The 26,678-nt window shown below is 45.6% G+C and overlaps 7 protein-coding genes across 7 annotated transcripts; 4 read left to right on the top strand and 3 right to left on the bottom strand.

Moving 5' to 3' along the window:
• Positions 1–236: 236 nt before the first annotated feature.
• On the bottom strand, positions 237–6,358 carry LOC108134512 (MPN domain-containing protein CG4751). The gene is made up of 6 exons (XM_017254850.2): positions 5,930–6,358; positions 5,503–5,860; positions 5,351–5,438; positions 4,806–4,975; positions 4,493–4,741; positions 237–3,936 (listed from the first exon to the last, which is right to left on the bottom strand). The coding sequence occupies exons 1-6, from the start codon at positions 6,260–6,262 to the stop codon at positions 845–847; spliced, it is 4,290 nt and encodes a 1,429-aa protein (XP_017110339.1). The 5' UTR covers positions 6,263–6,358; the 3' UTR covers positions 237–844.
• Positions 6,359–6,528: 170 nt separating this feature from the next.
• Positions 6,529–7,877, top strand: LOC108134520 (replication factor C subunit 3). Its single transcript, XM_017254858.2, has 2 exons — positions 6,529–6,671; positions 6,782–7,877. The coding sequence occupies exons 1-2, from the start codon at positions 6,612–6,614 to the stop codon at positions 7,790–7,792; spliced, it is 1,071 nt and encodes a 356-aa protein (XP_017110347.1). The 5' UTR covers positions 6,529–6,611; the 3' UTR covers positions 7,793–7,877.
• On the bottom strand, positions 7,798–13,312 carry LOC108134519 (nuclear pore complex protein Nup160 homolog). Its single transcript, XM_017254857.2, has 13 exons — positions 13,124–13,312; positions 12,960–13,062; positions 12,403–12,897; positions 12,161–12,345; positions 11,683–12,092; positions 10,672–11,338; positions 10,503–10,608; positions 10,228–10,389; positions 9,805–10,166; positions 9,132–9,746; positions 8,539–9,063; positions 8,078–8,475; positions 7,798–7,999 (listed from the first exon to the last, which is right to left on the bottom strand). Exons 1-13 carry the CDS (start codon positions 13,218–13,220, stop codon positions 7,874–7,876), a joined length of 4,251 nt encoding a protein of 1,416 aa, XP_017110346.1. The 5' UTR covers positions 13,221–13,312; the 3' UTR covers positions 7,798–7,873.
• A 509-nt stretch (positions 13,313–13,821) lies between these two features.
• Positions 13,822–14,610, top strand: LOC108134476 (exosome complex component CSL4). The gene is made up of 2 exons (XM_017254790.1): positions 13,822–14,072; positions 14,130–14,610. The coding sequence occupies exons 1-2, from the start codon at positions 13,914–13,916 to the stop codon at positions 14,583–14,585; spliced, it is 615 nt and encodes a 204-aa protein (XP_017110279.1). The 5' UTR covers positions 13,822–13,913; the 3' UTR covers positions 14,586–14,610.
• A 1,286-nt stretch (positions 14,611–15,896) lies between these two features.
• LOC108134481 lies at positions 15,897–17,617 on the top strand. Its single transcript, XM_017254798.2, has 2 exons — positions 15,897–16,223; positions 16,985–17,617. Exons 1-2 carry the CDS (start codon positions 16,057–16,059, stop codon positions 17,529–17,531), a joined length of 714 nt encoding a protein of 237 aa, XP_017110287.1. The 5' UTR covers positions 15,897–16,056; the 3' UTR covers positions 17,532–17,617.
• Positions 17,618–18,355: 738 nt separating this feature from the next.
• Positions 18,356–22,922, top strand: LOC108134516 (endoplasmic reticulum transmembrane helix translocase). Its single transcript, XM_017254853.2, has 7 exons — positions 18,356–20,525; positions 20,591–21,506; positions 21,567–21,763; positions 21,852–21,994; positions 22,065–22,197; positions 22,263–22,406; positions 22,465–22,922. The coding sequence occupies exons 1-7, from the start codon at positions 18,492–18,494 to the stop codon at positions 22,582–22,584; spliced, it is 3,687 nt and encodes a 1,228-aa protein (XP_017110342.1). The 5' UTR covers positions 18,356–18,491; the 3' UTR covers positions 22,585–22,922.
• A 28-nt stretch (positions 22,923–22,950) lies between these two features.
• On the bottom strand, positions 22,951–24,541 carry LOC108134517 (gustatory and pheromone receptor 32a). The gene is made up of 4 exons (XM_017254854.2): positions 23,396–24,541; positions 23,264–23,326; positions 23,106–23,195; positions 22,951–23,054 (listed from the first exon to the last, which is right to left on the bottom strand). Exons 1-4 carry the CDS (start codon positions 24,539–24,541, stop codon positions 22,959–22,961), a joined length of 1,395 nt encoding a protein of 464 aa, XP_017110343.1. The 3' UTR covers positions 22,951–22,958.
• Positions 24,542–26,678: the final 2,137 nt, after the last annotated feature.

Below are 26,678 nucleotides of genomic sequence, written 5' to 3'. Positions count from 1 at the left end.
GTTTTACTGGTTTACAAAAGGGGTAAACCTATTTAAATATTACTTTTCTACTTTATTTAACAGGTGTAGAAAAGTACTCAGTAATTAAGAAAAAAAAAATAAAGATATTCCACAATAAAGTATATCATAAAAATTAAGAAATTTCGGTAGGATACCATTTTGATTCGCTTAAGTTAGTTTAAGCTTTGTATCTTTTAGCTCCAACTGCAACAAATCTAAAAGAAACTCCGATTTCGTAAACTAAGTAACTAGTCGTTTAATTTATTGCGGCAAAGATTCAAAGTTATAGTTAATGCGGTAGGCAATACAATACAATACAATACAGTTGATGTGTTGTGCGCTGTCTGTATATTAAAATACTTAAAGTACTTTTATGCGGTAATTAAACCTAAATTAGTACGAAGTACATTAAATTAAACGTTTAAGGACATACAGCGCTTCAAAGGTGAGTAAAAGCGGAGATTCACTCGTAGGACTGAGAAAATCATTGTGGATCGAAATGATTGTGTTTCGATTGAGATATGCACGGCATATCTGCACTGAAGAACATATTTTAAAATATAGGTATTCAAAAAATAAATGATTGTAAATTCATTATTCTGATCAATGAACTTTACACTAGCTTAAATAAGTAAAAGGGAAGAAATAAAATAAAACGTTTGTCCAGAGAGATACTGATTGGGCGATTAAAATGACGGACACTGGTATGTTAATTGGATGCTATGCGGCATTAAGTAATGGGAATATATACTGTTTTGGGGAAATACTGCGACTGCGATTGCGACTGCGATTGCGGATGCGATTGTGATTGCTCTGGCAAGGATTCCATTCCATTTGGGCTACTCTAGTCGTGCGACAGGTTGAGGATGTCATCGCCCATGCTGTTCTTGGGCATCTTGGCCGGCGGCGGTGCAGCCAGATCCGCCACCGAGGCGAACTCCATGCGCTTCTTGGGCACTCCGCCGCTGCCGAGTAGTGCTCCGGGCGGGGCCAGCTCTCCGTAGAGGCGGCTCAAGTCCGGCGACGGACGTCGATGTGACGAACTGCTGCTGCCGTCGGAGGGCGCCGGCGACGGTGTGTTCGACGGTACGCTCGAGATGGCCAGGTCCACGGCACTAAAGTTATACTTGCCGGCGGAATTGGAGTTGCTGCTTCCCCCACCGCCACCGGCGCCTCCTCCTCCTCCGCTGTTGGCCGACTTAGTGGGCGTCAGCCGCTCCAAAGCTGGCGAGGCCGATGACTCCCGGGTGCGCGCCGATGAAGGCGTCGTGGACTTGGGTGGCTTCATCATCATGGCCGACAGCGATTCCTGCTGTATCTTGAACAGGGCCGATGGAGTCATGAACATGTTGTTGGCCGCCAGTGTGGTTTTCGACAGTGGATCGGGTATGCCGTACTTGCCATGCTGCTGCTGAAAGAAGGCAGCATAGTCCTGCATCTTTTCCTGCGCCAGTGCGTTATAGTAGGCGGCTTGATTGGACAGGGAAGAGGGTGAGGACATGCCGGAAACGCCAGCATTGCCCGAGGAGTTTCCCGACTTCATGGCACTTGCCGAGGATCCAGCCCCCACTACTGCGCCCGAGGGCGTGGCAAACAGGGCGTCCAAATCAGCCGCAGCTTTGTTTTGACGATACAAAAGAGCCTTGATCTCCGAATCCTGTTTCTCGAGCTGCAGCAGCTGATTCAGCATATCGCTCTGTATGTCCTTCTGCTTTTGTTTTGATCCACCTCCACCACCACCACCAGCACCACCGCCGCCGGCCACACCCACTCCCGAGGAGAGAAGAGCGGAGAGTTCGTTGTGAGCACCGGCCATGTGCTTGTTGGAGCTCATTGCCGCTGCGAACTGGTTGTTGGGATCAAACAACTTGGTGTAGGTCTGCAGCAGGGCCGTGTAGTCCGCCTGCGCAGCCGCCTGCTGCTGCTGTTGTTGTTGCTGCTGCTGTTGTTGCTGATGTTGCTGCTGCAGCTGTTGCTGCTGCTGCTTCTTGGATGAACTGCTGTTGGAACTGCCGCTGGACGAAGTCTGCTGTGGCGGAGGAATCGAGGCGGCGGCCACCGCTGCCATTTGCTGCTGGAGGAAAGCGTTCAGGTCGTTGCTCTGCTTGCTTTGCTGCATGTAGGAGTCATAGCCGAGCAGCTTCGATGCCTGGATCAGGTTGTTGTAATCGGCACTGAGCGCCGCCGCCGCTGCTGCGGCATTCGAACTTTTCGATGACTTGCCGGATGAAGAGTTCGAGGGTTGACCTCCGGTCAAAGCATTGGCAGCGGGCACTCCCAATCCCGCACCAGTCAGATAGCTGTAGTCGGATCCAAAGCCCAGGGTGCCCAGTGTGGTGGCTCCCAGGGCTTCTGCTTGCTGCAGGAGCAGGGCAGCATACTCTGGCGAACGGATGAGCTCGCTCATCTTGAGCGGATCATTTTTCAGTTCGTCCAGCTCCTTCATCAGCTTCGTTTTATACGAATTGGAGGTGGAACTGGAGTTGGAGGAGGAAGAAGAGGACGACGACTTCGATGATCGCTCCGATTTCGATTTGCTGCTGCCGTGGGCATTGCTATTGCCACTTCCTCCCATTCCCACTCCCACTCCCGTGGGCAGCGGCATATTGAAGCTGTTCGAGTAGGCAGCCACGGCGGCTGCGACATTGGGATCACTTAGACCGGAGGAAGCGGTGGCATTGCTCTGTTTGGAGCCACCCACCTTGGCAGCAGCCGCAGCCAGCTGATTGAGCGACGAGCTGCCGTAATCCTTGCGCTGCTGCTGGAAGAGAGCGGCCAGATCGCCTTGCAGGAAGTTCGGCGGAAGTTGTCCCGCCAGCTGAGCCAAGCTGGCGGCCATCAGATCGTTGGCCGTGGGCAGGCAAGCGGCCGCAGGCGGCACCAAAGCACCGGCAGCCGCCTCATACTTGTTGGGCGTGATGCTCGGACTGTTGCGAGCAATGTCGCTGACGCTGAACTTGCCCGGACTGGGCGCCGGAGAGTTACGGGTGCGGGAGGTGGAGGCATGCGACGAGGCGTCCGACTTGGCGGGCGACGGCGACGCCCTTACCGGCACCTCAAACTTGGCCGGACTGGCGGAGTTCGATTGGATGGTGATGGGACTGTCCCTGGGCGAGGCACTCAGAGCGGTGGTCAGGGCCGAAGTCGTTGCAATTGGTGGGATCACTGGTGGCACGGTAGCTGCGGGCATTTGCGGTGGTAACAGCTGACTGGTGGCTGCCGCCGGCAATGTTGGGGCCACCAAACTGGGCAGCACTGCGGCATGACTCGTGGGATTTGGAGTGGCCAGCGGCGAGAGCATTCGCACCGGGTTCATGTTTAGGCCGGAGGGCATGCAAAGCTGCTCCTGGAGCGACATCACCTTCAGCTCGCTGGCCTTCTGCTCCGCCTGTGCATTGGACTCCTCCTCCACCTTGCGCGCATTCTCCTCCAAGGCGCCCATCGTCTCACTGAACAGCTCCTCCTTGGGTGGCGGCGGTATCTTTACATCGCTGCTTAGATCCATCAGGACAACAGGCTTGTCTTCCTCCTTCACTTCCAGCTCCTCGTTGTCGATGATTTTGATGGTCTTGGGTGGAATGAAGTCGTCTTCCTGCTCGCAGTCAAGCACCGCGCAGATCCAGTTCCACAGCGCTTTGTCGCTCTGCTTGGAGGGAAACTTCGGGTAGAGCGTGTTCTTCAGCTTCTCATTGTAGGTCACGTCGTTGTTGTAGATGTTCCGGAACTTGACCACCTCGCTGCGGTACTGCGAGTAGTAGTCCACGCACAGCTGGATCTCGGAGCGCACCTCCTCGGGTATCTCCTTATCCGGCAGCACCGAGTATTGCATCAGCATGGGCCTGCCGTACTCCATGGACTGCCTGTTCTCATTCGGCGGCACGATCCAAATGCATTTGACCACCGACTCCAGCGTGGGATTCTCATCATAGTAAGGGGCTGCAAAGATAAATCATTTTCGAGATACAACATTTAATAAGAATATCGTACAAAATCGTATACAAATTCTATGGCATCAAAATAAAATCGTGCTTACATAAAAACTTCAACCTTTAATACAAAAAAGCTAAGTAATTACGAAATTGGAATTGGCCTTATTAAATTGCAATTTAAAATAATAAACAAATAATAATATAATTTTGAGAAAAAGTGACGAAAATGAAATCTTGCTGAATAATAATTTGAAGAACTATCTGAATATATAAAAAAAACTTTTTCTATTCCATTAAGTATAAAAGAAAAGAAAATCTGTAAACTGATAGAAAAATAGTAAGGAAATCTTTATCATAATATAAGATATAATTCTATATAGATATTTTGTACGATACTTTAATATAAAAATAATTAATATAGTTGTCATAATCGATCGACAAATTATATATACACCACAATTAAAATGTAATTACATCGACTTGACGAAGTCAGCTTTCATTCTTTTTTTTTAAATTTGTTATTTTTAAATTGGGATTTCTGTAAGTCATTAGATTTTACTTACATATGATCAGGGAAACACAGGGCGTATAGGTGAGATCGCTGGCACCGCGCATTCGAATCTGGTAGTCCAACTGCGAGTCGCAATCCCGCAGAGTGGGTTCCGCTTGGAACCGGGGATGCGAGTGATACCAGCCGACCAACAGCAGTTGATCCTGGATCATCATCTTCTGTATGTCCCGCTCCACTTCCCCGGCTCGCTGTCGATCGAAGCGCGTGCTGCGGCAAGGATATGTCTTTGTGATGGACAGAGCTGAAATGGGCAGACATGTAGAAAATGCATATGCAGAGGGAATCGCAAGCCGAGCCGGACTCACTGTGTGTGTTCATGTCCCAAGTGCCGCCCAGATAGCCGCACACCTCGCGCACCGTCAGATGGCAGTGAAAGTCCGCCAGCAGAAGGGCAGAGGAGTTGACTGTGATGAGGAATGGCTGCAGTTTGCCCACCGAAGTAAATGGCACCGATTCGATAAGCATGTTGGCATCACTGTGGGTGAAAAGTAATGTATTAGGAAACAAGTCTTATTAATTTTCGAAAAAAAATATGGCTTTACTTCAGATTTGAAAATATTAAATAAGCTTATATATTCAGATTTGAAGTCTAATTAAGACATTTCTACATTTAACTTACTGAATAAATAAAGATTGTTAATCAAAAACACAAATTTCGTTGTAACCGAATTCTTGAAGTTACAGTTTTGTATCTGAGCTTAATATGTAAAGAAATTACTTCAACTATAATTGCGTTTAAACTGATTGAAATCTTGTATATTGATTGATTGACAAGTCTGGTGCCTTTTCTTCTATTTCTATTTTCAAAAACAACCCTCCCTTAAAATCGTGTTGCACTTGGATTACTCACTGAACTACATTGCGATTCGATACGGTGTTGTGGGCGAAAACAGTTCGCTTGACGACAATCTCCGGGGAGTCAGACTTTCGTTCGGCATCTGCGGAAACGATGGAACGGATTAGCACGGATTTCCAGGGAAAGAGCCGGTGACATTTACGTACCTAAGTCGCAGTCATCCAGAGGCGTCTCCTTCTGCAAGGCGCATTTGCGCAGATACGTGTTCTTGTAGGAGTCCAGCTTCTTGCCCTTGTACTTTACCGAGGCCCAGCCACAGCCGCTCTTTTTCTCCGGATTGATGATCCGCTTGCAATGCATGGCCCAGGCGCTGGGCGTGAGGAATATGGTTTCAGTCTCATGCGATTTGATCTTGCCGTCGGCCAGCAGATCTCCGACGAACTTCTGGCCCAGATATTCAATAGTCATAAGCCCCAGGCCCGGCTGCAGGACATTGGCGGCCATCAGGGTTTGCAGGGTGACGGTGCGCCCGGTGCCGTTGAAGCCCTCGTAGTTCTCCTTGGCCTGCAGTGGAGTTATGGTTTAATCTTGTTTTAAGAAAGTAATTCACTTGTTGTTTCTGGGCCTGCTCACCTCTTCGTCGTTGTCCTCGTCAACAGCATCGCTGTCCACATCCTTGTCGCACAAATTATCGTCCAGCAGAGCTCCAGGTTGGGCTTCGTCCAACGGCGGTGGTCCGGAATCCGGAGTGGCGTCCACAGTTTCCGTCACCGAAAGTCCACGCTCCCCCTCGCCCCTCTCCAAATCACAATCGTTTGTTATTAGCGGCGGCGGCGGCTGCAGCACCTCACCCTCCCCCTCCCCTTCCTCGACACCATCGCCATCGCAGTCGCCCTCGCCGTCGGAGCTGCTCACCACCTGGTTCTCGCCCGCCTCGTCCACACCATGTTCCACACCGTTCTCCATGCGTGCTCGTCGCGAATTTTGTTCAATTCTATGGATTTCTTACTTTTAATATACTTAAGTTTTGCGACAAAAAAAAAACTGATAGATGCAGTAAGGTCGCAGGTTTTTCTACTTAAAATACCAAATCAATTCGCAAAGGTGGCCGCATTTGGTCGGCATTTTAAAACCGCCAACAACTGGTCACTCTGCCTTGGCAATGACGATGCTGCCTGAGGGGGCAAATCAAATTATCGATGTATCGATTAATTTTAAAATAATTATTTTACCATCTTTAGCCGCATTTGTGCAAAAAGGCGCGAATTAGATTTGTTTGTGAAATTATTCTGAGATCCTTGCATGCGTAGACGCAATGGCACTTTGGGTGGATAAATACCGTCCGCGGGAACTGTCCAAGCTGGATTTCCACAAGGTAAATGATGGCAGGGGCCTTAGGCATCCATAAACACTTGCTCACTCAATTTCAGCACCTTGCATTGCAAATACGGTTTTAATGAAATATTTTGCGTTTTTCTCAAACAGGAGCAGGCGGAGAATCTGCGTAACCTGTGCAAGCAGAGCGATTTTCCGCATCTTATGTTTTACGGACCCTCGGGTGCCGGAAAGAAGACCCGCATCATGTGCCTGCTGCGCGAGATGTACGGAGCCGGCGTGGAGCGCCTAAGGAGCGAGACCATGACGTTCACGACGCCCTCCAATCGCAAGATCGAGGTGATGACGGTCAGCAGCAACTACCACCTCGAGGTGAATCCCTCCGATGCCGGCATGTACGACCGGACCGTGGTGATCGATTTGATCAAGCAGGTGGCCCAGACGCACCAAATAGAGATCAGCGGCCAGCGGGAATTCAAGGTGATCGTCATTTCCGAGGGCGATGAGCTCACCAAGGATGCCCAGCACGCCCTGCGCCGCACCATGGAGAAGTATGTGGCCACGTGCCGGATCATCATCTCGGTGAACTCGACGTCCCGCATCATTCCGGCCATTCGCTCACGTTGCCTGGGCATCCGGGTGGCCGCACCCAATGAAACGGAGATAGTGTCCATCCTGCAGAGCACCTGCAAGCGGGAAGGTCTCACACTGCCCGTGGAGCTGGCCAAGCGGGTAGTGGACAAGTCGGAGCGTAATCTCAGACGTGCTCTGCTGATGCTGGAGGCCGCCAAGGTGGCCAAGGCGCCATTCACCGCCAACCAGGAGATTCCCGACCTCGACTGGCAGGTGTTCCTGCGCGAAACAGCCGCCCAGATCATCAGCGAACAAACGCCCGGCAAGCTGGAGAAGGTCCGGGAACGGCTGTACGAGCTGCTAACCCAGGGCGTACCGCCCAATCTCATATTCCGCGGCCTGGTCGAGCAGCTGGTGAACAACTGTGATATGTCCATCAAGGCGAAGACCCTCGAGTTCGCCACCGAGTATGAACACCGGATGCAGAGTGGTGCCAAGCACATCTTCCACCTGGAAGCGTTCGTCGCTCAGTTCATGAACATCTACAAAAAATTCCTTTCTGAGCTGGTCATGACGGATGATTTTTAACCAACTTCATATTTACGCACACTCTTAGCTTTTAATTCAAGAAACTTATAAATATAAACCGAATAAAACGAATAAAACAATCTAATGGAGTAGTTGCTGCTGTCGTTCCTCTCGATTCTGCAGGATGGCCATACTGATCTTGTCCTCGGTGGTGCGCTTTATGGTCTCAATGTACCTGTTGACCTCCTCCTCCAGTTTAACATGTGCCTGAAATGGCAATTAAGTCGGTATTAAGCAAAAGTTTACCCGTTTATGTATACTTTTGATCCAAAATTAGATTCTTACCATTTCATATTCAATATCCTCCTTGCCATTAATCTTCAGGGCGTACAGCAGCAGGTCGATTGTGTTGATGGGAAAGCAAAGCTGGGGATTTGTTACATTGACCGAGTGCTTGAAATCAAAGTACTCGCTGCCTGCTCCCAGCATGCCGGCAATCATTTCACAGCCAAGATCAGCGGCTTCCAGCAGGCGGTTATGCTTGACGAACAACTGGAGAAGTTCCCGGGAATGGGATAACTTATAGGAGTTTATCAGCCACTGCGGCACGAAGGCATTCAATACGAGCAGCCTTTGAACAACGCTCTTTCGTATCAAAGTGGAGTCCTTTGCCTCGTTGTCCTCCACCAGTTTTTGGAGCAAAGTCCAGGCCATGTCAGCGGCATTACTACGATGCGGGAGGTCTAAGATAAAAAGTAAAGTTAGGAATTTCACTTTTTTTTACTTAGAAAAAACCGCTTGCTTACCCGCCATGTCGTTGTTCTGCAGCCAATTCCAGGCATCCACGTCCTTGTCCTCGGTGGCTGCGTTGCAAGCCGCCGTCAGACTCTCGAATATGTGCAGCACGGAGAACGAGTGTCCCCGGGAAAGTTTAAGGGCGGCCGTGTACAGACCACACCTTGCCAGCAGGTAAGACAACTCCTCTGGCGATGAACGCTCATAGGCAGCAACATCCTTGCAGTAGTGCGAGAGCTCATGCACAGCTTCGGCGTGCACCAATTCCCTGCGTATATCGGCCAGCTCTAGGACAATCACCTCCTGACGGTTTTTATCGTCATCATCCTTGGGTTCACCATCGTCGTTATTCTGATCCATGGACGACGCCACCCTCTCGTCGCCAATTTTTGGCTTGGCAATCCACCTATAGCGACTATCTACTAAGTGCAACGAATTCAGGCAAATCAAGAGGGAGGAGCAACGTTTCTCCAGCGCATTGGGGGCATCGCTCTCGACTTGAAAGCGCATGGCCTGCTCGTACATAACCGTAGCAGCTGTTGTATAAATTAACGAATTAATTATTTTAGCTTACAGATATTATAGAGATTATAGAGATACCAACCTTTTCTCATGTTACCCTTGTTCGTGTGGAATGCATACAAAAAGTTGTACACTTCGTTCTGATCGATGCTCATGGACCGTGCCCGCGACTCCACAATGCTTTCAAACTCGTCCTGCAATCCTATGTAGGGGAACTGCATGAGCAGGGACAGGCATTTGCTCTGGAACAGCGTAATGACCAACTGACGAAGGCAATCCTTTCGCCTCGAGGTGTCCGCATTATAGACTAAGGCGCAGTAAGCCTCCTCATAATGTCCTAGCTGCAGATGATTATTGAAGACAATCGATTGGAACATGGGCAGTTGAGGATCATCCTGCTGCAGCACACTCATGGCCATTTCGGCCAGTTGAATGACGTAGTCGAGGGCGGAATGCTGCTCAAAGAGCTGAATAACCTTCAGATAATAGTGAACAATGGCTAGTTTTCTATCTTCGGCGGATATCGTTTCGCCCCGGTTGACGCTCTCCTGCAGTTTGCAGTAAAGCGGAGTGTTTTTCAGTACATGCTCGAAGAGGAAGTCATCATCCACTACGCCGGTTGCCGTTTCATGAAACAGATGCACCGCTTTATGAGCCTCACCGCAATCCAACAAGGAAGCTGCTAGCATAAAGCATCCTGCGAAAGGAGAAAGTATCAGCTAAAGGATCTTTTGTAAGCCGGAAAGTATGCTTACTGGCATGAGATTTTACGGAACACCAGCTGGATAAAATGCGCACATAGTCCTGCACAATGATGTGATGGCAGGTGCCAAACAACCACTCGGGGAACACGTATATGGGAGACTCGGGCCACAGCATCTTATTGATGTAGCCCACAAGTTCTAGCAAACTCTGACGGAGGTTCAATTGCTCCGACTCCAGCTGCACGCTGTCGGTCTTCAGGAGCATGGACAGGGCGCTAAACAAACCCTTCGACTGCAGGAACAGACTGAGCAGAGTGGTCTGGTCATTGCCATTATTCCGCAAATGGCTCGAGTATGGACGTGTATAGCCGCTAAATAGTTGCGCCCGGCTCAACCGCTGCATAGAGGCCTCACTGTAAAAAGAATCGGTTAACATGTGAAAAATGATCAATAAAATTAGTTAAATTGTATTACAATCCTGGTGGGGTACTGGATGAAATGGGCGTCTCGGCAATCCAGACCAGAGTATAATACGAGTTCAGATAATTGATGTTTGTTAAAACGTTTTCACTGTCCATTCCTTTCTGACCATAAACCAAGTACTGCAATATCAAAAGGTTGCGGCAAACGGAAAACCTGCGTGCGAAAAATGTAAAATTGTAAGTTAACTTTTTAATAGATATTCAGTAAGAAAATTTGATTGGTTTGTTTGCAAATAAAGTTCGTGTTTTTTTTTTTTTGTAACTTACCGTATTGTGGCCATTTGCTTGACCGTTTCGGACAAGATGGAAAGTCCATATTCGCTGCCCAATAGAGCTCCAGATGGTTGCAAGAAACGTGTCGAAAGGGAATAATCTACGAAATGAAATGGAATAGATATCAAACTATTTGCCAACATGAAATCAATAAGAGTTTTACCATGCGGCGGGGCATCTGGATCAATCATGCACAGCACATCGAGCAGCATTTCAATGGCGGGTTTGAGGTTTGGTATTTGCTGGACCTCCTGGTGAATTTGCTTCAAACAGCTCGATGGCAGCATCGGACCATTATCATCGCCCACAGTGATCCTGGCCACCAGCTTGGCTATCACATCCATGGGCGACTCCCGCTGATAGAGCTGCTTGTCCAAGTCCATTTTGATGTCCTCCGATATCAGCTTGTCCAAGAGGGTCACCACATTCATGAGGTCAACAAAGCCCTTGGCCATTTCGGGATCGTTGCGGAACAGTGGAGCTACGTAGGTAGCCACCTCGTCGTTGTGCTCCCCGATCAGCAGCAGGTGCTCCAGCACCTCGCAGGGACGCAGCAGGGCGAAGGATTGACGCCTCACCAGGCACACGGCATCCATGCCACCAAGAACCGCGAGTCCTGTGGGCTCCGAAAACTTAATGTGGTACTGTTCGCAGCACGAGTAGAAACGATCCCACAGTCGCGTTGAAATCTCCAAATACTCCTCGTCAGTGACCACAAAGTCTTTCAGTTCGTTCTGGATTTCGTCCTCGACGGCCTGGCACACCTGCTCCTTCAGCACTGACATGGACAGCTGCTTCACATCGAATTGCAAGTTAACGCGCCTGAACATCTGCAAAACGAACATCAAAAAATCATATTATTTGTACTGTATTTATATAATAAATTGAAACTAGTTTACTAATTCCTAAAAGTTAAGTTATTAAAGTTATTAAAAATAACTATTTTCCTGTAAAATAGGTATCTTAAGAAGTAGGCCATGGTATTTGTTTGTTTTATGTGCTTTAAGCACTATGAATTTTGTAATTAGTTAAAAATGTTTCTTTTAAGAACAACATTAAAATATTTATATAGTAAAAATATATTTTTTACTATTGAACATTTTCTATAACCTTTTTTTTAATATTCAAAGAAAGAAAATCTTACCCATTATGAAAATATTTTGTTGATACTTACATACAGAGCCTTGGCAATCACATTCCGGTCAAACCGACCCGGATGAAAGATGTAGGAGCAGTAAGACTCTCGTGGATCCACTCCCTGCTCCATGGTGAGGCAATAGCGATCCGGTGGAGGTTCAAGGGCAGCAGAAACCCATTTGATAGAGTTATTCGAACCTAAATAAATAGCAGAGACATGGAAATCTCCTTCAGCGTTGCTCCAGAGGGCCCAGATGTGCGTGGATGTGGCATCGAAGTCGACTAGATTCATTTGTGGCGCCGCCACCGAGTTCTGCACCAAATTGAGCCCGCTGGCCTCGTCGGCATCTGGCTTAATGCTGACGCAAATGAACTCCGCTAGATTGTCGTGGGATATAAACAGGCAGAAGTTCTGATCGCTTATCTTGCGGAGCTGGTTATTTTGAGCTGCAAAATAATTCAAATATTATAGATAAATGTAGTTTAATTTAATTAATATAAAATTAAATACTCACGTCCTTGTGCTCCTGATCCTCCATGCCCCGATCCCGCAGAGCAGTTAATGCTGGCCACCGTTTGTAGGCTATCCACTGACCACAATCGCAGCTCGTTACTGCGGTACAGAACCAGAATGAAGAGGTCCCCTTCGATTTCGCTGAACGCCATGGACGTGGCTGCCTCCAGCGTTTCCGAGCGGCCACTTGAATAAATTTGAAGCAGGTAAAGTACAAGTTTTATGAGAGATTCATGCACTCACGTAAGGGCACCCTTGAGATTGGACAGAAAGCGAGGCATCAGATGCGGCTCCTTGACTTCGTGGGTGACCGTGTGACCGGTGACGCAGTTCATGATGTGGAGCAGCAGTTTGCTTTGGTAGGCCACCGCAAAGTATGCTGACTGCGAGTTCTGCGATAGATACGAGACGGCCACGTTTGGCATCGTTCCGAAGCCATCTGTCACATAGAAGGTGCTCGGATCGTTGATCTTGTCGCTGACGTCATAGAAAATGGACTGGGACAGCAGATCCTCGGGGAAAGTAGTGCTGGATCCATCCTGGCCAGCAATATTTAGGGGGAACACATAGCGATGCACACTGCTGACAGTGACCACCAGCAGGGTGATGGAATTGGTCTGCTCCGTGAGTGAAACATTCAGGACGGCGGAGTCGGTAAAGCGCAGGCGCAGGTGATTCCGCTGCAGTGAGATGTCCAAACTGACCTCCGCGAGTTCCAGCACATCCTGATAGGCGCGCCTGCAATTAACAATTGTGGTAAGTCTATAAGTTTTCACAATTGTATTTCGAAGTAAACTTACCAATATATGAATCGGTTCCTGGTTTGTACGTTTGTCCTGCTTTTGTAGCAGTAGCCACCGGAGGTTTCAAATGTCTTCAGATCCTGCAGAGTGCTCTGGGTTCCTAGTTTGCGTGCCAAATCAGTCAACAGAAGATTCCGCCAGTGATATGACTTGCAACTCACCCGTATTTATCTTTACCTCAATCCACTCCGCCGGACTGAGGTTCTTCGGGATAACCTCGCGATAACTCATGTTGGCATGCAGTTTGGAAGTGGGCATATTTTAATTATTATAAAATATTATACAAATTCAGGGAAAACAGTAGACTATTGGCGGCACCGGCATAAACACGCTCGGTTTGAGTGTTGGAAAACGGCAAACTCCGAACGGTACACCACACAAAAACGTCGATTGACTTTACCGATGTTTTAATGAAATCAATGCTCACCTCTAGCGAGCAAATCTTACATTCTGTTAGAACAACCATTTGGATATTCCCTAAGCTAAATCTCTGAACTGCTAAACTGCTGTTCGTCAGCTGTTCCATACAAATTCAACTAGCTGAAATTTTAGAGGCCAGCAACCCAGAAAATTGTACCTTGGGTATTCTTTAAACGTCTCTATCTCTGACTAGCAGAAATTAGGTCAGCTGTTTCTTACAAATGCGAAAAATGTTGTTAAGCTAATGAAAAGTCAGGGAGTCGCACTTTTTACAAAAATTGATTAGACATTTTCGTTCGATTCCTCACAAATTCTGCATTCAGCAATTTAGTATGGAATTTTCAAACTGTATGTTAACATTTCTGTTACGAAAACATTGTATTTTAACATTTCGAGGTTCTCATCGATATTTTTAAAACATCGATACATAGATTAGGAATCGGTTTTTTCTCACCTCTGAACATGTGTTTTTGTTGATGCCGCTTTGTTATTTTACTATTTTCTAAACTTAAACCCATAACCGGCATTAAAATGAGTTCCCAGCCGGATGAGACCATAGTCTGTCTGCCGGGAGAGCGTCTCTGCAGGACCGAGGACAACATTGTATTGGGCATAGGCACCTACGAACAGAATGGCTATATATACGCCTCCAAGTCGGGAATCGTGAACATCGAAGAGTCGGGAGAAAACGTGAGTTGGCTGAAAACTTGAATAATAATAAAAATAATCAAAGCATCTCAATTGCAGTGCCAGGTGGTCAGCGTGCACAAGCCAGGCTTCCATCTGACCATCCCAGCCACCGGAGACGTGGTCACAGCTCGGGTCCTCGTCACAACTCCCAAGTTTGTCAAGTGCGCCATTTTCTGCGTGCGGAATGTCCTGCTGGAGAGCAGCTACCGCGGACTCCTGCGCAAGGAGGATGTGCGTGAGACGGAAAAGGATCGGGTGGACATCTACAAGTCCTTCAAGCCGGGCGATGTCATCCTGGCCCGTGTCATCAATCAGCTGGATCAGTCTTTCCTCCTGACCACCGCCGAGAATGAGCTCGGCGTGGTCATCGCCTACGCCAGTGATGCCCGAAAAACCCGGGTTCCCATGGTGCCGGTCGGTTGGAGCGAAATGCAGTGCCCCCAGACAACGATCAAGGAGCCACGAAAGGTGGCCAAGGTCCTGCCAGAAAGTTCAATAAACGCTGTTAAATAAGCCCTACCCAATGATCATATGCAAATTCAAATCTTTAACTGAATTGGGGAACAGTCAACAGAATTAAAAAAAAAACAGGATTGCATTACAATTCTCGTTAATATTAATTTAAATGCAAATTCCAGTCAATATTTGTTATCCTTGTTAGATGGCCATACAAATATTTCCAGAAAGGCTGGTTTCCATAGTTGTGAGTTCTATGCTTGTTCGAAATTTTTGATTAGTTGTCCATGTTTTGGTTGTTATGCAGATTCAACAAGAGATAAGAATTTAATATTAGATCATGCAACTTTTTAACTAAAAGAACTCATTTGAGATAACCATAGTAATGGCTTTAGTTTTTCAAGTTCAGAAGAACTAAAATAAAAAGATGACAAAGTTAGAAATGAAAGGTTTGTATGTCCTGGCTTGTATGCCGAAATTTTCGCGCTGTGTAAATAAAAGATTCTTAAACATTTAGTTTTTTTAAAGTTTCAAGAACCTATGTTAAGTAAGATCTATAACGGATTTAGTAACCCGACTTTAATCAAACCATTAATTCAAACATGAATTTCTTAAAACCGTTCAAATAATTTTTTTTTTTGTTATTGTGGCCCCAAAAAGCCAAAAGACTCCATTAAAATAAAAAATTCGGTAGATTTTGATTCTTAATAAAGTTAAAAAAAGTGCAGAAATAATTTTAAATTCCAAATGATCATTTAAATGGGGGTATAAAAATCCATATGCCGACGCATGCACTTTATGGGCGTCAAATAAATAAAGTTCCGAGATGAACGACAGGTACTTATTCCAAGCAAACCGAATTACATTTACATTGCATTGCCGTGTTCCCAAAAAAAAAAAAAAAAAACTAAAATAAGGCAAATAAAAGGTAATGTGGGTACAGGCGTCAGAGCCGTAAAAAAAACCCATAGGCGTAGGCCGTTGCCAATCAATGTCGCTGGGAGCTGTTGTTGATGGATGACTATTCCTATGCAAATAGCTATAGTTCGTTTCGCGTGCAGGAGTAGCAGCTAATTCAATCAGAGGAGCGGGAGCCATGGGCTGCTCCTGGACTAGGCCACCCAATCTTGTCTTGCCGAATAATGCAAATGCATAGCAAATGTTACAGGTGGGTCAGTGGGCAGGGAGCGAAGAGTTGAGTGAGTCCTGGTTCCCGGACCGCTTGATCCAAACAACCAATCGTTGTTTGGTCGATTGAAAACGCAGCCGGCTCGTTTTGGTGGTTCGAACCCCGGTTTAATATTCAAATTAAATCGACGGGTGGAATACGACCAAAATGCGGTGCAAGTGAACAGTCGGGCGGGTAGTTGGCCCTGTCATAGTTGTAGTTGCTGTCGCAAAGTCCCCAGATCCGAAAATCTGTTTTAGTTTCAAAACATAAGTTCCTGTCTATTGTCAGTCGAAGTCCAACAGCAGAGGAGACACGGCAAGACCAGCGCAAACGGACAGGGAGAGCAAACAACTCATCATGGTGCAGATTTCGCAGACAGAGGAGGACATCAAGATCTCCATCGAACTCAATCGACTGGTCACTCGGAAGCCGGACGTTGTGCTCCTTCCCCAGTATCTGAAGTTCAACAATCCACCCATTTTCTTTGAGCGCCATCTGGCCCAGGAGATCGATGAAATGGCCAGGTGAATTAATACTTTATTATTAACTGAAGTAATTTTTAATATTAATTTACTACTGCAAAATATTTATAAAGTAGATTAATAAAAAAAAGTTTTTCAAATTTTAAAAATTGATCAGATATTAAAACCATTTTATTACAATACAATTTAAAATTCCACGTTCTACGTGGATTATAATTATTTTCTTTAAATAAATTCCTTAATTCTTTTACTTCAGTGTATTGAAAAGTATTGGGATTATAAAAAATTTTAATATTTTAGTTTGGTAGGTAAGCAATAAGATAAATTAAATAATTTTAGAACGCATCAGTAATAAGTTGATTTATATGTTTTTTTATTATCAATTTATTTTGACATTATTGAGTTACAGAACGTTAGCATCATTAAATTGGAAAGGTAATTAAAAAATAATTTTTCTACTATTTCCTTTTTTGTTTTCCTGAGTATTGAATAGAATACCATGGTTAAAAAAGGTGATATTTTGCATTTATGTAATTAGGCATTTTAGCTAGAATTAATTAAGCTTAAATCTACTTCTGCAATATATATTATAATGGTTTCAATAATATTAAAATCTATTTAAAATCCAAATTTAGATTTAGCCATAAGCTGTATTTTGTCCATATATTTATTTGTAAGCTTTTGGAAATGTATATGGAAAACCAAAACCAATTCAACTATTTCTGCTTGGCTTCTCTCTACATTTAAATATAATAAACTTAAATATTAAATACTTATGGTAACGAAATACCGATCTGTTACAGCTTCTGCCGCATCTTCAAGAACGAGGCCCGCATCGTGCTGGTGAAGAAGGAGAAAGGCTTCTGGCCGGAGATGTTTCAGAAGCTGGACAAAGAGGCCCTCATGCAGAAGCGTTTGGAGATAGCCGACCTGATTGTGGAGCGGAATAAGCAGCGCGACGAGAAGGCTGTGGAGCGGTACGAGAACAAGCGTCGGGCGGAGATCGAGAAGGAGATCAAGCGAGAGACTGCCATGCGGGATCGAGTGAAGCAGTTCCAGGAGAACTCGGTGCGCGAGGCCCTCGTGGTGGATGTTCGCAAGGAGGCCAATGCGGCGCCACCCAAGCTCGATCCGCCATCGTCGGTGGCCGCCAGTCGTCTGGCCACGCCCCTCATGCGCCCGCCCATGAGCTCCGTACGCGGCGGCGGTCGCATCACCGTCAGCTTCACCAGCCAGCACAAGCGAGAGACCCCGAAAAGGGAGTCGCAGGCCAACATGGAGAAGGCGTATGCCGCGGCCGGAGGACCCAATGCGAATGTCCAATCCCCGATGGAGAGCCTGGATGAATGAGGAGTGTACGTTGTGGGTGGTTGTCAAAGACTGTGCTGTTCTTTGTTTTCTCATTCCATTGAATAAATCTACAGGTATTTGCTTTAGTTGAAAGAGGTTAGCAGTGGCTTTTATTACTGGGTGTGAAAAATATTATTACTTTATGATCTAATTTTTTGTCAAAAAATCTGGCATTTCTTTGCCTTTACAGCTAGGAAGCTGAAATAGAGCAATCTCCTTAAAAGATTGATTTTTTCAACAAATTAAAAATACAATTTTTAGGATTTTCAAAATATGTTGTTACTCCAAACCAAATAAAGAAACTATTTCTAATGTTAACATACATTATTTCTATAAAAAAATACGATACAACAAATTTAAACCACTTAAAAATATTAAGTGGTTTAAAATTGATCAAATTTTAAAAATGCCAATATTAGTAAAATATTCGATCCAACAAAAATGTATTTTTTTGTTTTTCTTTGCACCTGCATTATCAAAAGTTTAAAAAACAATTATTTATTATTTATTTAAGATTTCAAATGCATTATAATGACGTCTTTGTTTTGTGTTTAGTTCTCGAATGAGAATATATAAGGAATGTAGCATACTTTTGGGCAATTCATGTATATAAAAACCATATGTATATATATGTTTACAGGAGCACAAACATAATTTATATGGGCTGCAGCTACACAATGATGCACTCGTAGTTTGTGCGGACCTCTGTTATGGGTACTTTGAAAGTAATCAGTTCGTTGGCAATATTTAAATCCGATAGCACCGCCTGCCCAACACTGAAAGTTGCCTATCGATAGCAACAGCTGACGACTGTCAGTGTTGGACAAGCCTTGTGACGTTGCCCTTTTTTTTATCACAAGTCTTTTGCCGCTATGACATTAAAAGTAAACGAAGTTCTTTAGAATTGTTCAGAACAACACAAAGCCAACGCGCAGCAACAGGAGCAGACCCCTGACACCGATGACCAAGGCCGCAGAAGCAGCCATTCCGAGAGGCGAAGCAGGAGACATGGACACGTACGGCAAGGAAATGCGTCCGCTGGCCGGCAAAGCAAAGGAGCCCTCCAAGCTGGACGACCTGGTGCAGTATGTTAGCCTGCACGTGCGCATCCCCACTCCGTTGACCGGCGTGGTGCTGCCCTTCGTGCCGCTCTACCTGTCCGCCTTCTACCTGTGGATCCACGTGAGTGGAAATGGCGAGGAAACCGAAACGTCCCAGCCCGAACTGGTCCCCGGTGAAAACCAGACGACCACAGATCACGCAACCACCTGGAATGACGTGGGCTTCATCGGAGTGGTGGCCATCGCCTTTCTGCACGTGCTCACCCTGCTCTTCTGCTACTGGAGCGTCCATGTGCTGGCCTTTCTCACCTGCCGCCGGGTGAAGCTGCCCGGTGCCAATGTGCTGGCCAAAGTGGTGCCCACCGCCAACAATGGCAACTCCAAGATAGTGCCCCTACGCACCTCAAAGCTGGAGGACGGCTCTACACAGTATTTCCTGGTTTTCCAGAAGACCAAATACGTTTGGAATGAGGATCGGAAGACGTTTCGTGCCGTCGAATTCCCGGTGAATGGACTGCTGAGCAGCTACGCGTCATCACGAGGATTGGAGACGGAGGAGGCCATCAAACGGGCCACCCTGACCTACGGCAACAACGAAATGGAAATGGTGGTGCCTGAGTTTCACGAACTCTTTATCGAAAGGGCCACGGCACCGTTCTTTGTGTTCCAGGTGTTCTCCGTCGGACTGTGGTGCATGGACGACTACTGGTACTACTCCCTGTTCACGCTCTTCATGCTGATCGCCTTCGAGTGCACCATTGTAAAGCAGCAGCTACGGAACATGTCCGAGATCCGGAAGATGGGCAATAAGCCGTACCTAATCTACGCATTCCGGCAGAACAAGTGGCGTCACATCGGCTCCGATGAGCTGCTGCCCGGGGATTTGGTGTCGGTGACGCGCTCGCAGAACGACAACATTGTACCCTGCGATCTGGTCATCCTTCGGGGCTCCTGCATCGTGGATGAATCCATGCTCACCGGCGAATCTGTGCCCCTGATGAAGGAGTCATTGGAGTCGCTCGATAATCTGAACGTTGAAATGGACGCCGAGGGAGATGGCAAGCTGTTTGTGTTGTTTGGTGGCACTAAAGTAGTCCAGCATACTGCACCCACAAAGGAATCGCTTCGAGCTCCTGATGGTGGCTGCATTGGCTATGTGATTCGCACTGGTTTCAACACATCGCAGGGCAGGCTTCTGCGGACGATCCTGTTCGCCGCAAATCGCGCCACGGAGAACAATGCGGAGACCTTCGCTTTCATTGCCTTCCTGATGGTCTTTGCCGTGGCCGCCGCATCATATGTGTGGGTGAAGGGCAGCGAAGATTTGGAGCGCAGTCGTTACAAGCTCTTCCTAGAGTGTACCCTCATCCTGACGTCCATTATCCCGCCGGATCTGCCCATCGAGCTGACGCTGGCCGTGAACACATCTTTGATCCAGTTAACCAAATTGTTTGTGTTCTGCACAGAGCCCTTCAGGATTCCTTTCGCCGGCAAAGTGCAAATTTGCTGCTTTGACAAGACGGGAACCCTGACAACCGACAATCTCATGGTGGAGGGCATTGCAGGATTGGCTCCCAACGGAGCTTGTGTGCCCATTGAAGAGGCGGAGGCTAATACGGTTCAGGTGCTCGCCTGCTGCCACTCACTGGCTCTGCTGGACGACGGATTAGTGGGAGATCCACTGGAAAAGGCCACGCTAGCGGCAGTGGATTGGACGCTCACCAAAATGGATAGCGTCATTCCCAAGCGTCCGCAGTTCAAGCCCCTGAAGATCATCCAGCGATACCACTTTTCATCGGCGCTCAAGCGAATGTCGGTTCTAGCCGGCTACCTGATGCCCTATTCCAACGAGGTGAAGCACATAGGAGCGGTGAAGGGAGCTCCCGAGGTTATTCAGACAATGCTGCGCGAAGTGCCCTCGGACTACGAGAAGGTGGGTGGATTATTTAGTTTTTTAGTTTTCAAAAAACAATATTTAACAATATTTATTCCTTGCAGGTTTATTTGGAGTACGCCCGGCGCGGAGCTCGGGTTCTGGCTCTTGGTATTAAGGGGTTCGGCACCTTGGGGTCTCACCAAATTCGAGAGTTGAAGCGTGAAGAAGTGGAGTGCGATCTTACCTTCGCCGGATTCGTGATCATCTCCTGTCCCATGAAGCCCGATTCCAAGTCGGTGATCAAGGAGCTCATTCAATCCTCACACAAGGTGGTGATGATCACGGGCGACAGTCCGCTAACCGCCTGCCATGTGGCCCGAGAACTGCGCTTCACACGCAAGAAGCTGCTCATCCTGACGCCGCCCGATCTGGAAGTGAAGTCCCCCTGGCGTTGGGTGTCCATCGACGGGGATCAAACCTACGAACTGGATATCAAGAAGGGTAGCAAGGGTCTCTCAATGTTGCTGGGCACGCACGACCTTTGCATCACCGGCGAGGGACTGCAGCATCTGCAGCAGCATCAGCAACAGTACATGCGTCATTTGCTGCCCCTAATCACGGTGTGTGCTCGCTTTGCGCCGAAGCAAAAGGAGTTCGTGATCACACAGCTGAAGCAGCTGGGATACTGCACTCTGATGTGCGGTGACGGTACCAACGATGTCGGAGCCCTTAAGCACGCCAACGTGGGCGTCTCCCTGCTGACCAGTGCTCCGGTGAAGCGGAAGCGCACCGAGGAGGAGCAGCAGCAGGCAGCGGCGGCGGCCAATGCAGCTGCAGCAGCCGCTCAGGCAGCAGCGATTGCCAACCAGCAGTTGACGCCTAGGGAGCGGGCACTGCGTCGGCGGCAGGAGCATATCAACCAGACACAAGCGCGCCTCCAGAACGCACTACGCGACATGGAGGAGCAGACGATGGTCAAGTTGGGCGACGCCTCCATTGCGGCGCCCTTTACCAGCAAGTCCTCTTCGATCATGTGCGGTGGGTAAAATGGTTTTTACTTGTTAGAATACATTTTGATTTAGATTTTTCTCCTTTCAGTTAACCATATCATCAAGCAGGGTCGCTGCACGCTGGTGACCACGCTCCAGATGTTCAAGATCCTCGCTTTGAACGCCCTCATTCAGGCCTACTGTCAGTCCGTGCTCTATATCGATGGCATTAAGTTCAGCGATACCCAGGCCACCATGCAGGGCATCTTCATAGCCGCCTGCTTTCTTTTCATCACACGAGCTAAGGTGGGTTAGCTTAATCACTTGATCTAAATAAATTAAATATGTTATAGGGTCATTTTAATAATTTGTTGAAACTTATCTTTTCATCTAGCCACTGAAAACGCTGTCCAAGGTGGCACCACTGCCAAACATCTTTAATTTCTACACGATTTCTACCATACTAAGCCAGTTTGCGGTGCACTTTGGAACGCTTTACTACCTGACCAGCCAGGCCAACATCCTGGCACCACCCAGGTAAGCTTGAATTTAATTTGATTGTATTAATACAATACTAATAATAATAATAATGCTAACTATTTTGTAGAGTGGGCAAAGTGAAGTTGTACATTGACATGGATGCTGAGGAGAAGACAAAATATGATCCGAACATTGTGAGCAGCACAGTCTATATCATTTGTTTATCATTGCAAGTGGCCACCATTGCGGTCAATTATAAGGTGAGTTTAATGACATATCAACAACGATCAAACTCAACATTGTAATTAACTATAATTAAAAACAGGGACATCCATTCATGGAAAGCCTACGCTCCAACCGCATGCTGATGTATGCAATCGGAGCTTCAGCGACTTTGGTAATTCTTCTGTCCACGGGCCTGGCGCCCGAATTGACGGAATTCTTTGAGATAATCGATTTCCCAACAGATGTAAGTGTTTTAGAATTTAATTTCATTGGTTTTCTTTTTAAATATGTGTCGTTTTCAGTTCCGCAAAACTTTGCTCGGGGTACTGATTCTGGATATCATGGGGGCCTTCGTTTTGGACCGCATTTGCTCATTCCTTTTCGGGGAAACGCGCCGCAAATCCAAAGTGCTGAATTGTTAGGACCATTTAATAATTAGTACTAGAAAAGGATCGACTTCAACAACCTAACGTTCCAAAAGATAGATAATCCTTTCCTTTTTTATTTTTATTCCCCCCCCAATGGTAAACGACTTAACGTTTGTAATGGCGTCGGTTTCTTAAACGTTTAAATTCCGCATCTAAGAATCAAAATAATGCATTTAAAGTGTATTATCAGGCAAATGTATTATCGGGCAGCCTATATCATTTTAATTTGACAAAGCAAGAATTTTCGATTTCTTTGACTCCCGTATATGCAAATAGTGAAATTGTCGTAATATTTGTAATGCTAATAAAGATAGAGAAAAGTTAAAAAATGAGCAATACATATTTATCAAAAATTGTAAGGGTTATATTTAAGTGCTTTCAGGTACAGGGTCCTCCCCTTTAGAGTCTTCAAGCTGTTTGAACTGGATCAAGATGACCAAGTACGTGGTGACTGCTGAGAAGATCTGAAATGAGTAAGATTTAAATACCAATCTGAAGAGAATCGGTAATTATACCTTGAAAAGTGTGGAGTTATCTATAGCAAAGAATCCATAGGCCGTGAATTGAACTTCCTGCTTGATGCTCTTCGTAAGGAATTTATCAATCTGCCGCCAGATACACCAATTTGTCATTCACTTAATTTGATTCTTTATTTTAGACTATATATACTCACAATATTCTGATACTCCCTGCACTTGGCATACACCCTCGACAGTATCTGGGATGTGGCATTGGCCTTCAAAAATAAAAAAAACACTCATGAGGATTAGTTGTGTACCTATCACTGATGTATGTAGCTACCCACCTCCCTGGTGGTCAGGCCACAGCTCCTGGACAAAAGAGCGAGGAGGGACACATGGAGACAGAGCCAGGCGAGGCACCACTGCAGTATGTTGGGCGACACCATGCCCTTGGCGGTGATCTGCACGAACAGATTGTAGCAGTTGGTGGTGACCGTGTAGAAGGAGTAGCCCAGGAATGAGACCAGAATCAGGTTGCAGCAATCGTTGATGCCCTTGTAGATACGCAACAGTTTGTTGTGCATGCGGTATATGAACAGCGAGTCCTCCGGGAAGTGTTCCATAATGGCGGGACTGGGACTGGGATTGGGATTGGGGTAACTGCTGCCACGCTGTCGTCTTCCACCACCATTGCCCTTTCGCTTCTGCTGCTGCCCATATGTGTATCCATTCAGCAGTTGATTAATGAAATGGAACCGGATGTACACGATCCGAAGTAGAGCCGAAGCGAACACTATGTACGTGGCTGTGAGGCCATTCTGGATGGCATAGAAGGCTAGCAGAATATAGGAGGTGGACGTGATCACGCCCTGTACGGCATATATTTTCAGCACTATAATGTAGGTCTGTGAGGCGGCTATGCCAACCAAAAACTTCACCGAGAAACCAAAGTCCTGCTTTAAATTGGCTCCAAACTGCCGACGAATCTCCTCGTCCAGTTCGAGAATTTCGTTCATGATCCGTATCATACTCTTGGTATTCCGGGCACACACAAACACGGTGAGGGTATAGGTCAGGATGCAGAGCAGCAGTTCGATCCACTGGTTGACATTGTCCGTCTCCCGGTACGAGTAGAACAATTGTGCCGAATTCGGTGTGAATAGACTGTAGATGTTAAAGATGGTCAGGGCATGGACCACGCCCCTTACGAAGAAGGAGTAGAACTCGTTGGTTTTGTTCGGAGGACCGACTTCATAGTTGGAGACCTGTTCGTATATGGGCATTAAGCCGCTGGCCTTCAACACGGACAATATGGTGCGAATGTCCTCGAATACGGGATGATCATAGTTCCTTGAAGGACCCGAAGGTGGCTCCCTGGTGAAGGCATCCCTGTTCACGGAGGATGCTCGATACGGCGAAATTCTTCGCGGAAACGGATGCGAACGCGTTTTCTGGTTGGGCATTTCGATTACCCAAGTGTTCGGGGACATGGCCAACGAGCCACTGACAGGACGAAAGGACACGGCTAACTGGATTGGAAAGCGTTCATAAAGTGGGGTCTTGGTTATCTGATTGAACTCCGCGACCACTTGGGGTCACGGGCCAAGCTCTCGCCGGACCTCTGGTGCCATTAGAGTAATTGCTTTGCATTGTGGATTATTGAATATTGAACCGAAGAATCAATTATTTCATTGCAGGCTTTTTTCAAGTATGAGTAGAGCTTCTTCAACTTCGATTGGGAAAATATAGCTCTTCCGATTTAAAAAAAAAAAAAACCTTTGACAATCAGTTGTTAAGTTCTGTACTGTACTTAAGAAAAATATTTAGATGTTTATAATCAACTATAAAACCTGTGGAAGGTTGTTTATAACTTAAGTTATAATCATTTAAGTATTTTTCTAAAGATGTAGATGATTATAAACATATAAATATTTATCAAAAAAGTTGTTAAGTTTCTAAGCTTGTACAATCATATAAATATTTTTTAAAGATGAAGTACAAACTTAAAAACTGGCTGTGGAAGGTTTTTTATAACTTAAGTTTTTTACTACATATTTAGAAAAAAAATTATATGATTATAATCATATTTTTGTATTATAATATATATTCATGATCAGGATCACTTCGTTGTTTCCTAATTTATACAAATTTTCTCTGAGTTCAGGTTAAGATTTACTATTTTAAAATTACGCTTTTAATTTTAGTAAGGTCGTTCATTTTATTTATAAATTCTTAAAAACTAAATTATTCCTATACAATTTTTTTAAATTCAAGTATATTTTTAATTAAGATTTTCGCCTTACTATGCTTTTCTCCATAATCCTAAAAATGGCAGAAGGTTGCTTGCAATTTCAATAAATTTCTTACATACAATCTAAAATTACGTTTTATTTTATTAGGCAAACCCCAAGCCCCTTATTAATCTCCGCAAAACAAATCCTATAAATATAAAAACGAATGGGGAACAATTTTATACAGAACCCACGGAGGACCAGTTCACCCTCGGCTGTGACATGAGCGTGTTATGGGTGTGTTATCACTGAGATGCGTGAAATATTATCTTTGTCACACCTTTTCCGCCCTCACAGCACCCACACAAGGACAATCTATACTTCACACATACAAATGTACACTAGGGTGGTTCAAAAATAAATCGAACTCTCAGCATTAGTTTTTGCTGCACAAAAACTCTATTCGAAAACCAAAGAATTTTATTTAAAGCTTAAGACGTATCTCAATGGTCTTTAAGTTTTCATATAAATTACTAGTTCGCCACGTAAGCCGTCTAGAATTTTGGGCAAAGAAAACTATTCCATTTCTAACCTCGTCAACTTATTGATCTGCTTAAAAAAGAAGTCCAAATATGGATTTCCAAGTTTGCGCCACCTGGAGGAATATATATTTTTGATCTAAAGCAACACGTCGTATGAGTGATAAACTTTGAAGCTTTGAAGCGCAGACCCTAAAACTCATTTTTTCAAAAAAATTTTTTTGGTACACATTATAATTTACAATTTGGACCACCCTAATGTACCTACAGTTGTATCTACGGATTTTTTCCACCCCTAATGAGGGATTGCAATTCAAAGCGTCTCGGGCTGTTGCTGATTTTTTTTTGTGTCATTCCCAGCTTTACTTTACCTTTGGGGGAGAGAGAGTGATAGAAAGAGAGTGCCAAACGGGCACGCTGTTGCTTCGGGCACATGCCACACTGTGGGGAAAATCGGAAAATTTACCTCAAAAAAATACATGGACAAGTTCTTGGTTAAAAAAATTTTTTTTTTTGATTATTTAAATTTTTTAATTAAAAGTAGTAGGCTTAAAGAAAACTTTTCACAACTTAAGAAATATATATATAAAGGTCAGTAAATTTAACCATAGATGTAGATAACATATTTATTAGCCTTCGGGTATGAGAAGTTAGAGTTATGGGATATTGCTGTCGGTTGTATATTCACCATATTTAACACTATATAACACACAAAATGTACGGTCAACAAGCAGTTTGGTATATAAGGTGTTATAAATAATCCATAAGGCATATTTCTCAATTAAAAGCAATTAGAACGAATTGGGAAATAATGGAATTTGGAAAGTTAGAATTATATCATTTAAATTAAATCTATG

This window comes from Drosophila elegans, unplaced genomic scaffold, assembly GCF_018152505.1.
Source record: "Drosophila elegans isolate 14027-0461.03 unplaced genomic scaffold, ASM1815250v1 contig_814, whole genome shotgun sequence".
Classification (NCBI taxonomy): domain Eukaryota; kingdom Metazoa; phylum Arthropoda; class Insecta; order Diptera; family Drosophilidae; genus Drosophila; species Drosophila elegans.
Note: the sequence above shows the minus strand (reverse complement) of the source record. Positions and strands in the feature narration are given on the sequence as shown.